At 37.1% G+C, this 14,432-nt stretch overlaps 1 protein-coding gene across 1 annotated transcript; it reads right to left on the bottom strand.

The window, feature by feature from the left end:
* Positions 1-2,301: 2,301 nt before the first annotated feature.
* LOC133877346 (protein SUPPRESSOR OF K(+) TRANSPORT GROWTH DEFECT 1) lies at positions 2,302-13,398 on the bottom strand. The gene is made up of 8 exons (XM_062315612.1): positions 12,620-13,398; positions 11,829-11,934; positions 10,575-10,773; positions 4,110-4,178; positions 3,951-4,025; positions 3,705-3,803; positions 3,367-3,522; positions 2,302-2,636 (listed from the first exon to the last, which is right to left on the bottom strand). The coding sequence occupies exons 1-8, from the start codon at positions 13,095-13,097 to the stop codon at positions 2,511-2,513; spliced, it is 1,308 nt and encodes a 435-aa protein (XP_062171596.1). The 5' UTR covers positions 13,098-13,398; the 3' UTR covers positions 2,302-2,510.
* Positions 13,399-14,432: the final 1,034 nt, after the last annotated feature.

Below are 14,432 nucleotides of genomic sequence, written 5' to 3'. Positions count from 1 at the left end.
TATATATATATATATATAGGTAAGATAAAACTAGATTAATAGAAAGAAACTAAATACAAAGAGAAGGGGGTGGGAGCCAAAAGCCCAAAAACAGTGTTCATACAGTGCTAGAAAAAACTAAAAAATAAACTGAAAATGGGCAAAAAACTGACTCAGTCCAATGCTTCTTGGCCTGAGCGCCAAGAAAATGGCTGCCGGGAATGGCGGTTTTTGAAATAGTCTGCAAGTTAGCTTGCTTGGGGTGATGCCTTTGGCGGTAGCAAGAGATCTTGGATGCCACAACAAGAAAGATTGCATTGAGGTCAACTGAGTTATAACTACTGAAGATGAGCCTCCTTCTAATGTTCGACAGAGGAGGTATCTGACAAATGATGCAAAATGGACATTGGTTCTTGCTATCTCTATGGTAAAGGGCATTTGTTGGCTTGTTGCGAGAGGGTCTGGTCCTGACCGGATAAGTGGTTGAAAAGCCAAATTTTATTTGGTCAGGTAGGTCCTATAAGTGGTCTTTCACAATCACATGTCCAAATTATCTCAAATTCGGGTAAATAATTTGAGAGGATCTTGATCCGTGTGTGTATTTAAAAATAAAAATAAAAATATAAAATAAAATAAAATTATGAGCTTTTTTAGATGGGCTTAATCTAATTTGGAAAACAAATGCATCTATGTAGAAACTTTGGGCAATACAATTAAATTAGAAATGATTCATTCTTTACTCTTGTTCTCTCATCCTCCCATTTTTGAAAATCACAATTGGATCTTTGGGTCCATGGGAGTCCTACGTATATGCCCCACAGATTCAATGGTGATTTTCAAAAGTGGAATCCAAGTAAATTGAATATATATATATATATATATATATATATATATATATATATATATATATATATATATATATAAACCTTTATGTTGTACACATGCAGTCCCAATTTGCCAATAAAACTCATTGGTTGCCCTACTCCCTTCCCAAAAACAACATTGTTTTAGTTTAATAAAACAAAAGTATTTTTTTTCTTCATGTATTTGGGTATGTGGAGCCAGATAATATTCGCCTCCGCCTACTCATTTTTCAATATTTGCCAACATATATGTAGATAGCAAATATGGTATCCAGCCACCTAGAATTAGTGGTTGAAAATCTGCCCTTAACTGATATAAATGGGTGGATAGCATATGCAAAACGATTTTTAACCGCTTGCCTGAACACCCCTAACAACTGTGCATTATTGAGAGAATCCTAAATACTTTAGAGCCTAAACATGTCTAAATGTATCCTTGTTTTTTACCAATTAAACCACAAGAAAACCTTCGGCCACCGAAGTTTCAGGTTGTAGCGGATGAAGTTGTTTGTAAATGAAATTTCAAGAGATAAGTTTGTTTTATTCTGTACCTTTTTAGCTTATAAAACCGCTTTGTGCGGCCCCTTGAAATGAGCGGGTCATTTATTTGTCTCATTTCCTACTTTTTGTAAATATTTTAGCATTGTTTTGGTGTGTTTTTGGTCTATTGTTGGGGAGCCCACCCATTTTTCTTTTATAGGATCAACCACTTCTTTGTTTTGGATCAAGAGTGGTAAGGATCCCCAATTTTCTTTTATAGCATTGTAAATATTTTAGCATTGTTTTGGTGTGTTTTTGGTCTATTGTTGAGGAGCCCACCCATTTTTCTTTTATAGGATCAACCACTTCTTCGTTTTGGATCAAGAGTGGTAAGGATCCCCATGTAACCTTTTCCTTAAATCAATTAGAAAAAAGAAAAAAGAAAAAAAGTAATTCCAATAGAAGAAGGCCAAGAGGTTCTCGAGTAACTATTGTGGGAGGCAAACAAGTTGTTTGCTAGGGCTGCATGTCTTAGTCTAGGTTTCAAAGGGTGGTAACGTAAGTCTTCTATAGAAAATCCTTTTGGGGTTTGTTGGGTCCCGGATTGGTTTTTTTTTTTTTTTTTAAACATTATTCAAAAGTTTGAACTCCGTTACCAAAATTCTTACGTTGATCTTGTCTTGATTTTTTTTTTTTTTTTTTTGGCTTAATTATTGATCTAATTGATAATATGAATTGTGATGACATTGAGATTTTGTGTCATATAAATCATTGGGGTCAATTCGTATTTTTCATACATATCGAACGGTAGAGGCTGTAAAAAACAGATTGGATGGTCCATAAATTCACAGTAATGCACTAAAGCGGCCCTTGAAAAGTGCCGAGCCATCAGGGGCGGAGGTAGTAAGGAGCTTGGGGGGGCCGCCCCCCTTCCCCACTCCCCCAAGCCCCAAGGTCTACGGCCATAATTCTGAAACAGTTCTTTACACAATTGGAACAAGCAATTTCATAAACCTCAGTATTAACATCATCTGAATACAGAGATGGGGAAGTCAAGTCACCTTCCCCATGTCGTCTAAAGAAAAAGGATATAATTCACTGGAAGCCAGCACTGATAAATAAAATACAAATCATACCAATGTACTCACAACTAGTGTGGATCAATGGCGCGAAATTTTATCAAATTCCTCAACCCTCCTCTCCAAACTCTTTTGTGAATCTCTCCTGAATTTCAAGGTCAGATTTACTCACAGTAGGCCTCTGCCTTGCAACCACCTTGTCAAAATCTGTGTTTGTGATAGGGGGTGGAAGGATCTGCATGGGTGTTAATCAGCAACAACAATTTGATTAACTTTGTAGATAAATATGCATCAAAAGAAACTGGAGATATTAAAAAATTTTCTGCATGTAATCTAAGAACATTGGCATTTCTTTTAGTTTAACTAATTTAAGTCAAGTCATATCGATCAAATGCCCGTGAATTTGGCCAGACTGAATTGAAATGAAATTCACCCAATTCATGTGTTTGGAACAAAAATGAATTGAATTTGAATCAATGTGTTCAGAATCCCAACTAAAATACATCAATTGATTTAAATTATAATTCCTGAGGGCCAAGCACTAAATCGCATCAAACTTGCTTTGATTTCCAATTCTTGTCAATTCACTTAAGACCTTTTGTACCAAATCCCAAAATAAACCCAATTAATTCACACATCAAATGAATAACAATTCAATTTAAATCTAGTCCAAACAAATGAATTGAATCGCAAAAACCGTGTTTGAATTGTGCATTTGAATTGTAATCAGTTTCATCCCAACGAATTGAATAGAATTTGAAGTCAATTCAATCACAAATTGGTTCTGGATAGAGTGATTTTGTACTTGACAAGTGATCTAATTTATTAATTTGATTATCATCCTAAATAATGATTCAACATGACTCTTGTGTGCATCCAAATGATACAGAGACTGCCATAAACTTAACAGAGCAGGGAAAAAGGTAGCAACAACAGTTACTCATATCTAAACTATCTGCCAATACCTGTGAAGCAAGTCCTTGTGCTGCCAGCTCCTGCATGGAAATTTGGACAGCACCTTGCTGTTTTGGTCCACATGGCATCCACATATTATTAGAAGTCTTAACAAAGTACATAGCGTCTTGTGTTTTACGAACAGGTTCAAATAGGACATCCTTTACCTGCCAAAGCCGAGAAAAAACATTAGGGGCACCACAGTTAGCTATTTGCAATTGACCCTCCCTTAAATCATTCATACAATTAAGGACAACCTGGAATAAAATTATATATATATATATATATATATATATATATATATATATATATATATATATCAAGCATCTCATATCCTTATCGCACTTACACAAACAGCAACATCTGAACCTGAAAAGCCTTCTGTCCTGCGAGCCAAACTTTCAAAATCACTTTCAGTTAAATTGTGAGGAGTATCCCCTAGATGCACCTGTTAGGGTAAAACAAACCAAACAAACAATCATAAAGGTTCTTCTACATGAAAATAATGCCCATGTAACCAGATGCCCTTTCTTCTCTTATTTTACTAAAGTAAAAAAATACAAAATAAAAAAAATTCAAGTATGGTTTCTTTTACTTTGAACATATGCTGCCGTGCCTTCAAATCTGGTAGAGGAATGTATATGCGTTTGTCAAAACGCCGTCGAATGGCCTGCAATTAGTACTGATTAGCAAGAAGCTAAATAATAGGTTCAAGACGAAATTACAAAAACAAACTTATCATGTTTCCCTTTACCTGGTCTAGAGCATAGGGGGTATTTGTAGCTGCAAGAACGAGAACTTTCTCGTCATTGTGTCCTACACCCTAAAATGTAAGAAAAAAAAAAGATCCAGTCAAATTAAGATTGAACACATTGAAAGAATTTATCAAACTATCCCGGCAGATTTATTGCATGGCTTGACAATTTGATATGGCAGTTCATGAATTTTTCTACATTAAGTTCTCTCTTAATCAGGGGCAGCAAAATGCTATTATACATCTACCTATTGCAACCAAACTTAATTAGCACTATACCTTGCAGAACCTCAATAACAAGTACTATAACCCTTTAGCAATATCTCAGAGGAATGGTTTGGCTTGGATGCAAGAATTACCTAAGGCTGGCCAAGTTTAAATATCAAGGCTTAACATCCACAATTATTAGGAAAAAGGAAGAAGGGAGAGGGGGAAGAACAATGGATTAAAAAAAACAAGAGTTCAAAGGACAAAAAATTAAAGCAGACAAGATGGCCAGTGTGTAAACCAAAATTATGCTTTAAAATCGTTATTAGGCTAAATAAGTACCATAATTACTGTTACAACATAGCCAAAAAAAAGAGATTAGAATAATTTTTCTTGCGTGAACATAGTACTTCCTCCATTGATGATAGGGCTGTTCAAAATGCCAACCTAAATTACCAACCAGACCACTTTAGACTTGATCCAACCCAATCGATCGGCTCAATGATCGAAAGATGTTTTAGATTTCTAATTGAAGTCAGGTTGGAAGTCGGAATAGGGTCATTGGAATTCCGACAACCCCGACCCGAATTCGGTATTCTACTTCAAAATGGTGTTGTTTTGCACCTTTTATGCATATATATTCTTATCTAAGAAACCCTAACGCTCAACTCCGTCACTCTCCTCATCATCAAACATGAACCGATGGCTAGGATTCGCCGCCGCTGGTCCATCACCCTCTGCCTACATATCCTTCTTGTCCAAGTGCAAACTGTTATCCTCCAAGTTTTGCATGATTTTGACGCAATCGTTTCTACAACTCAGGTTTGAGACTTGATGAGCCGTAAGAGCAGTAAGCAAAGGATTTGATTGAGCTGTAGATTGTTTTGGGTTGTGTTAGGATATTTAAACCCTCTAAGCTTTGTAGATCAGTTATTTCTAGAATGTTTTGGGTGTGCTGGCCTGTTCAAATTCCAAAAACCTGTAGATCTGGGTTGTAATGGGTTGCTTTGCAATGGTCATCGGCAATCTGTGTTGGTTCAGCTTGGCTCACTTTCGACTTCTAAACCGACATTGTTGTTGAAGATGAAAACTACCGATATATCATGATTTTATTCTCTTATTTATGTCTATTATTCCGATTGTAATCTCCTATAATCTCTTTCCATAATTGTTTGTATTCCTTTCCTATTTAAACCCATGTAAACGTATGGAACTCCAACATGGAATAAAACAGTTTCTCTCCTCTTCTTCTCTCTTCTTCCCTTCTCTTCAACTTGGTATCAGACAGAGCCTTCTGCCTTCAGGGCTCTTGAATTTTCTTTGGATTGTGAGTTTCCGTCAGGGTTGGGTGCATTGTCTCGCACCCACGTCTCTATGGTTGTGTGACTAGTGCACCCGACATGAACGTTGTTGGCGTAATCTTGGGTGCACCACCGATGAATAGTGGAGATTTGGCGGGACGATCGAACATCGATCACTATGCATTGTGATTCTTTGATGAATCGATTGTTAAGGGCTGCCCCCTCAAGATTATCAGTGGTTTTTGGTTTTTTCTAGAGTTTTTGAGGACTACCAGTGCACTTCGGCGGCAGTGGTTTGATCTCTAGCAGCGGCGCATGGCGGCTTTGTTAAACAGCAAAAACGTGTCATTTTTTAGATGTTGGAAAAAGACACGTTGTACAGAGTCGTTCCAGAAGATCTGTCATTTAGAACTTGGCAAAATGATAAGTCATTGAGCAGTTTGCCAAACAAGAAATCCAGATCGTTTAGTAAAAAATAAACCAGAGATGGTGGTTGATTAGTAGTTTTTATGGTTGAATTTTAGTATATCTTTTACTATTTTGTAATTTCACTTGAGCCCACATGTTGTGTGTTGGGGCTATTTAGTTGGATGTCTATTAAGATGGTGGAATTGAGTCAGACTTCAAAAACTCACAAAAATGGGATAGAGAGTAATGTGACCTCCCATAGTGAGAATCCAACTCTCTAAATCACAACTGTGAAGCCAAATGGGGTGAATTATCTTTCTTGGTCCCAATTGGCTATGTTGTATATTAATAGTTGAGGAAAGATGAATAGGCTGAATTATCTTTTTTGTATATTAAGAGTTGGATACATGAATGGGAAAATAGACTTAAGGCAGATGATCCTCAAGATAAGTGGGAAGGCCAAGAATTTGATGATTATGTCCTGGTTATTATACTCCATGCTATCAAAGATTAGTCAGGGATATTTATTTCTCTGTACGGCAAAAGAAGTTTGGGATGCAGTAGCTCAAAAATATTCAAAAATGGGGAATGCAACACAAATTTATGAATTGAAGCGACGGATACATAGAACACAATGGTGATTGGTCAATAACTACTTATTTTCATAAACTTCATGGTTTGTGGCAGGAGTTGAATCATTATCAAAATTTGCAGGCCAAGTGTCCAGCAGATGCTGTCAAAATTAAGAAGATGATAGAAGAGAGACGTATGTAGGAGTTTTGAGCTAGTTTGAACTCAAAGTATGATCCTGTGCGTGTTCAAATTTTGGGAAAGGATCCTCTTCCATCACTGCGGGAGTTATTTTCCTGTATCCAAAATGGGAATCGTCACAGCACAATACTTCATTCCAGTTCAAAGACTCAATATGCTGTAGTAAGTGCATCTCCACACAATTCATAAGGTGATGTCACAGCACAATACTTCATTCCAGTTCAAAGACTCAATATGCTGTAGTAAGTGCATCTCCACACAATTCATAAGGTGATTTCAGAAGTCAAAATAGTGGCAGAATAGCATATGCGACCTTAGATAACAATGACAAATTATTTTGTGACCACTATAATTCGGCATACAAAGAAAACTCGTTGGAGACTTCATGGCTGTCCTACCCGAGGTCGTGGGGGTCGCACAGGTGAAGGAACCAAGCCTCGAGCCAATCATACTTCCATGATAGAGACAAATGTTTCCACACCAGATACTAATCCTCCTATTGATACCCGCCTTAGCAAAAACGAGGTAGAAGCACTTTGTCGACTTATATCTCGATTGGACACGTCTGCTACTACATCCTCTTCCTTCGCTCATACAAGTAATTTAGCCATTGCTTTGAATGCATCTGCTACTCACTCTGATGATCCTTAAGTCATTGACTCTGGTGCCTCAGATTATATGACTAGTATGTCTCCTTTATTTTTATTTTTATTTTCATATAATCCTTGTTCTGGCAAAGAAAAAGTTAGAATAACTTATGATTCTCTGTTGCCAATATCGAGTGAGGGATCAATTTCTGTCACACCCTCTATGACCTTGTCTTTTATCCTTCATGTACCTGATTTTGCCGCTAATTTATTATCCATTGCACGTATTACCTGTGAGTTGAATTGTTTAGTCGTTTTTTACTCTCATTATTGTTTCTTTCAAGACTTAGTCACGGCGAGGATGATTGGTAGTGGTAGCTAGAGGGATGGTTTATACTACCCAAATTCTCAGCCCATGACACATGGTTAGCTCACTTAGGCTTATCATACTGTTCGAGTTAATCACTCTGCAACAAGAATTTGGATTTGGCATCAACGATTAGGGCATCCTTATCTTTTATTGTTGCAAAGAATGTTTCCTTCTTTAGTTTTGCATACTAGCGTTTCTAAGTTTCAATGTGGAACTTGTGAACTTGCCAAACACCATTGTGTCTTTTTCTCCTAGTATCAATAAAAGTGTTAAGCCTTTTGTTCTTGTTCATACTAATGTGAGGGAACCTTCACGAGGGGTCTCTTTATTTGGTTATTGGTGGGTCATTTCTTTTATTGATGATTTTTTTTTTTTTTTACCACGTGGGTCTACTTGTTAAAAGATAAAAGTGATGTGTATTCTGTGTTTTAGATGATTCACAAGATGATTCAGACCCAACCCAATTTAATACCATTATTAAAATTGTTCGTTCTAACAACATAGGTGAGTATATGTCAGGTGATCTCGAGATGTATTTTTGTGAACATGGCATTATCCATCATACCACTTGGGTCGATACTCCCCATCAGAATGGTGTTGTTGGGCGGAAAAATCTACATCTTCTAGAGGCAACTTGATGCTTAATGCTTGATATACACGTTCCCAAATCTTACTCATCGTTGCATATCTTATCAATAGGATGCCTTCACAGGTCTTAGATTTCAAAACAGCCCTTGAGTTGTTATTGCCACATTTCCCTACTTCAGAAGCTCTCTCTAAACGTGTTTGGATGTGTTTGTTTTGTCCATATTCACGGTCCTACTTGTCTTTGTGGGTTATTCTCCTACGCAAAAAGGGTATAAATGTTATCACCCCCCATCAAGAAACATTTTGTCTTAATGAATGTTACTTTCTTTGAAACACAACCATATTTCTCCTTAACCCAACCTCTTCTTCAGGGGGAGAGTTCAAGTGAAGAGGGTTTGTTGAATCGGTTAACTGTTCCTACTCTTATGCTTGAGCATGAGAAACAAAAAATTACTAATGAGTCTCTTAATGAACCTACTGATGAGTCATATGCATCGCATGTGGAAGAGTTGAGAGTTTACTCCAAACGCTAGAAAAGTAAGACTATTCCCAATGCTACATGCCAAACATATGTTCCTGACTCGGGTAATACAACTTCTATCCCTAATATGAAATCGGTAATACCTATTGTCAACGATATGAATATCCCTATTGCACAACGCGGAGGAGCTAGGTCATGCGCTCACCATCTCATATCTGATTTTGTTTCCTATCAGCATCTTTCACCATCATATCGTTCCTTTGTATCCAATCATTCATATTCACGAGATGGTATCAACCTGGCATCTATGTATCGCAACCATCTTCTTCTCCTGAATTGGTAGTTGGGATTAACAGTGTAAAAGACAATGCACTTCATGCCAGAGAACTTCTAAACCCAAGAATCAATGTTATTCTACATCTCCTTCACTAACACCAACAAACTAACTACTATTTGCAAACTGTGTTCATAATCACATCTACCTATGTGGCAGTAATACAATCTCATCTACCTATGTTGCACTCAAGGGTGGAACTAGCATTTGGAATTTGGGAGTGTAAAACTAAAAAAAAAAAAAAAAAATTGCGAGGTAAAATTTTAATTTTAAAAGGATTATAGGAGTATTTTTTTTTTAAATATATATATATATATTGGGGAAAACATGGTGGCTTGGAAGGGGCCCATGTAACTCCGCCCCTGATTGCACTAATAAACTATATGCAGCTTGGTGGTGAAAACTGTGCATCACTCACTCGCCTCCAGTTAAATGTGCCTTTAATTGCTCAATCCTGGACTTCAATTGCTACAAAAGTTCAACAGTTCAGTTCTGTCTGCACCAAAATTGGCATAATTGTAATTTTGAAATTATCCCAACTCTCTTATAGTATAAGGCCAATAGTGAATAAAAGCTAAACTCAAAGATGTCGCAAATGAGCTAAGCATTAATTAGGGCTTTGAATAATCCCAACTCTCTTATAGTATAAGGCCAATAGTGAATAAAAGCTAAACTCAAAGATGTCGCAAATGAACTAAGCATTAATTAAGCCAAAGCCCAAACTAACTCAGCTCAAACTCAGAGAACTAAACACTACTCCTGGCTCAAACTTGGCTCAAGAGATCATGTTAGTGACCAAGCTTTCCACAACCAAGGCTTGGCAAGTGAGAACCATGTGCACAACTATGGAGAAGGCAAATACAAGTTAAGGGACTCACAGTCTGCAGTTTTCTAATTAAAAAAACTACCAAAAAAAAAAAAAAAATTAATGTAGGCAACTTAACAGACATTATGAGCCAGTGTGTGAAAATGCTCGAAAGTAGATGAGGTGAAATGGTAAAAACCTATAAGCACTGATCAAGAACATCATATAAAAGTTAATGCAAAAACTTCACCAAATTATGAGCTACAATACTGTAAATTGTAACTCGTCATCTTTACAACATTACACTAGGTTAAAAACAAAATTGATGAAAAAAAAAATTATAAATAATAATTGACATTGTGATATGTGGTTGACCATTTTATACTTATCTTGCCTCAAATGGGATCTCTAACTATATGTCCAAGATTTTAAGATATTACTTATTTTTTTATAAGTACTCCAAATATCATTAAAAGTGAAAGCACAAACCCAGATACACAGGAAGTATACAAAAAAACTGCAAAGTATTCACAGATAAAGTAGATAATATAAATTAAAAATGAAAATTTAGGCAACAAAAATTTGAAGTTCTTCCAACCATACAAATGACTACCTGCATCTGCACAAGAAGTTCTGTCTTGATACGCCTAGAAGCTTCACTCTCATTGCCTTCACCACGCTGACCACATAATGAATCTATTTCATCAATGAAGATGATGGAAGGAGCACTTTCACGAGCCATTTGGAAAAGGTTTGAAACTAACTTTTCACTTTCACCCATCCACTTAGAGACCAGGTCCGATGAAGAAATACTGTTGGGTAAAAAAAATTAAAAACAATTGGTAACACATGCAAACTTATTTATGCCATTCCATAAAATACAAAAATCACTACAAATATGAGCAAAAGGAAGAAAAATCTACATTGAAATGCAAGAAAGAAGGTGGCCACAGACAAATGCAGGAACAAAGATGAACATGTAGGCATACCTGTATACTTATAAAAAAAAAATGTACGCATACCTGTATGCTAGTATACATGCAAATGAACACATATATTAATAGTTGACATGATAAGCTCATCAATTGACAAAGGAGAAAGGCAACTCTAAGGGTTCCCAGATAGAATTAAAATCATTTAGCAGGGGATATTCTCAGAAAACATCATGAAACCCCAAGCTTCTATTCTTGGTTAAACTGTAAGAGCACGACCCACTTCTTTCTTTTTTGTTTTTTTTTTTTTTTTTGGTGGGGGGAGCTTCGCTGGCTTGGCCATCACAAAATTAAAAGCAATAATCTTCAGTGGAGAATATTTTCCCTTTTAAAGGCTATATATGGAAGGGTAACGATATCAAGGAAATCATAGAATGGGACAAGAAACTAGGGGAACTCAAACTTATGTCACAGATCACTTGAGATGCCTCGACTTTGACAGACTAAGGCAGCTCATAGACTCATGGCACTCAAAATAAAGATACAGATACCTAAAATGCCTTTTACATGGCACAGGGAAACATCAAGGATCAATAGATGCCTATAGATTCATGCACTCTGGCCTTCAATTTTCACCAAAAGTGAGGAGAGAAGCCTTTATCCTATTAAATTGATGGTCTCACCATGCAAGGGAGCTATTGACAGAGCCATTAACTCATTACATCAAATAGGGTGTGACGAAATTATGAGAGTCCACAAAGTCATCAAAATAAATGGTAACTGCAAGATCATCAGCATCAGTGGATGCACCATAGCACAGGAAAATATACATAATATTTATGCAAGTAAGAGACTATCTACATCATACATTCAAGACAAGTGGATATTTCATGTAAACAATTAAGCTGTTGACTTTGCAATGATGGATATTATACCTGAAAAAGGTAGAGTCTGCTTCAGTTGCAACAGCCTTGGCCAAGTATGACTTTCCAGTTCCAGGTGGCCCATACAATAGAAAAGCCCTCCATGGTCGTCTCTTGCCTAAAAGAGAGTAAGCGGGGAAAACATTAATCTTTTAGAAAATGAATCAAGAATATATGCTAGACCGATAATTATTGACATTATAAATCTTACTTTCACACAATTCACGGTTCAAAAGGCAATCAATATTTCATGATCAAGGGTGTAGTACTAAGGATGGAGCAGTTAAATGAGGAATAAAAATAGACTAGTGATCAAAGTACTGACTTGATTCTCCCCATCAATTCGGAGCATATAACAATTCGGGAAGTCCCTGATCATGACAAAGATTTTCCTTAAACTAAAATACTTTATCACATCTACTTACAAAAAAAAAAAACAACAAAAGCAAATTACAGCTTCCGGGTGTCGATAAAAGACCCCTTAATATTCTATCAGCAAATGAAAAACTTTGCTCAATTTTACTTCGAAAAAAAATTAAAACTAACTACTTTTTAATCCAGCACTGCCTTCCAAAACAAAATTTAAACTTTTATCACAAGCAGTAGCAAAGGAAAGACAACACAAACTACAAGAACTAGTACACGTACATAAGCAATAACTCCAACTATGCATGTGATTATAAATAACACAAATTTCAAACTCCTAACCATTACCCATTATCCCAACAAATAAAATCCCACAATATCAATTTCACCAAAAGTATTTGTATTTGCATTAGCATAGTGTTTGAATCGAAACAAACCGGTAAAGAACTGCGGGAACTTGACGGGCAGTATAACCGCCTCCTGGAGCGCCTGCTTGGCGCTCTCAAGGCCCGCGACTTCGCTCCACTTGACGTTGGGCTTCTCCCTCACAATCGCGGAGTTCAAGCCGGACCTGAGCTTGGTCTGCTCAGGGTCCTCTCCGTCTCCACCACCCTCGCCGTCCTTGGGCTTCGTCTTGGGCCTGGCCACCACCGCCCCTTCGCCGCCGTTGGAGGCCGGGCCGGGCCCGCCGTCGTCGAGCACAGCCCGGATCTCCTCGGCCCGGCGCAAGTACTCGGTGAACTTCTGCGTGATGGCCTCCTTGATCTTGGGGTTCTTCTCGTACTTGAGGTGCGTCTTGAAGTACTCCAAGGCGTTCATGTACAGCGGGAACGCCTTGGCGTAGTTCCCCGCATTGTCTTCCTGCACGGCCTGCTTCACAAACTCTATCGCCTGCTCCTTGAAGTTGCTGTACATCTTTCACCCACCACAAATCGCATAAGCAAAAAGTTATCTCGCCCAAATAGAACAGCAAAATCTTTGTTGAAAACAAAACGAACCCTAGAATTCTGATAGGTTCATCGGAAGAGGCTTCGGAGCCGGTGAGTTTTGATTTGGCGTTAGAAATTGAGGCGATCGGAACTACTTTTCTTAGGGATTTTGTTTGTGGGATCGGTTCTAGATTTGGATTGCAGGAAAGGGGGCAGGAATTTTCTGCTGAGTACGCGTTTGGAAATTGGGATACGTTGGTGTCTTTGTTTATGCGTTCGTTATGGTTTTCTTTTTCTTTTTTCCTTTTTGTTTAATTTTTTTTTATTTTTTATTTTTTATTTTTTTATTTATTTTCTGTGTCTTTTCAAAAGTCTATTGGATGGTCAAGCGGACGCACCGTGCGCCCCTTCCTCGTGTCTACTGTCTACGGTAGGGAAGGGAAGGGAAGGTTCTTGCTTGGAAGGGTGGAATTTTGTGGGGGTGGATTAACATTGGCTAATGGCTAATCAAGTTTTGCTTTAAAATCAAGTTTTCTCCTTGCGATGTGAAAAATTCTAAAATTTGAGAAAAATTAAAACCAATTGAACATACAAATTATATATATTATTGAGTTTAGTGTTGTATAAAAATTATCAAATTAGTCCATCCGCCCACATTCTTCTAAGCTTCTAGCTCTTTTTGACAAAAGAATAATTCTATAAAGAGGATTAGTGTTTTTTTTTTTTTTCCTTTTAAATATCACGTGACTTTTAAAATTACAATTAGATCAAAATTTAATAATGATCGTATCAAATTTAATAATAATTTTAAAAGCATTAGACATTTTAGATGATACAAAAAAAACTCTAATACTCTTCGTAGTAGTACTCCTTGATAAAAATTGCAACACATCAAAATATATGCCCAGTATATTTATGGGAATGGAGTATGTAATAAAATAATTAGTCTCATTACTTTTCTTTCTTTCTTTCTTTCTTTTTTTGAAAGAATTAGTCTCATTATTTAATTTTGTGACAAAAGATATGCCTTAATTGAAATTCAATCAAAATTACTAAAAATATAATATTATTTTTTTAATTAAAACAAAAAATTACTTAATTGTTGTGGTTCCACAAAAGAACCTAGGAGTGGTCGCTCCACCCCTGATCACCTTGTGGTCCATGGCCACCCATAGAAGAACATGGAGGTGGTCGCGCCCCCCCTCCCCCAAATCACCTAGTAGTGTATCAACAAGGTGATTCATTGGGGTGGGCCTTGGCCACCCCCGAGAGACCACCCTTGAGAGGCTCTAGGGGTGGTGTTCTTCTTCTTCTTCTTCTT

The sequence above is a fragment of the Alnus glutinosa genome, chromosome 9 (genome assembly GCF_958979055.1).
Source record: "Alnus glutinosa chromosome 9, dhAlnGlut1.1, whole genome shotgun sequence".
NCBI lineage: Eukaryota > Viridiplantae > Streptophyta > Magnoliopsida > Fagales > Betulaceae > Alnus > Alnus glutinosa.
This window is presented reverse-complemented; position numbering and strand designations above follow the sequence as displayed.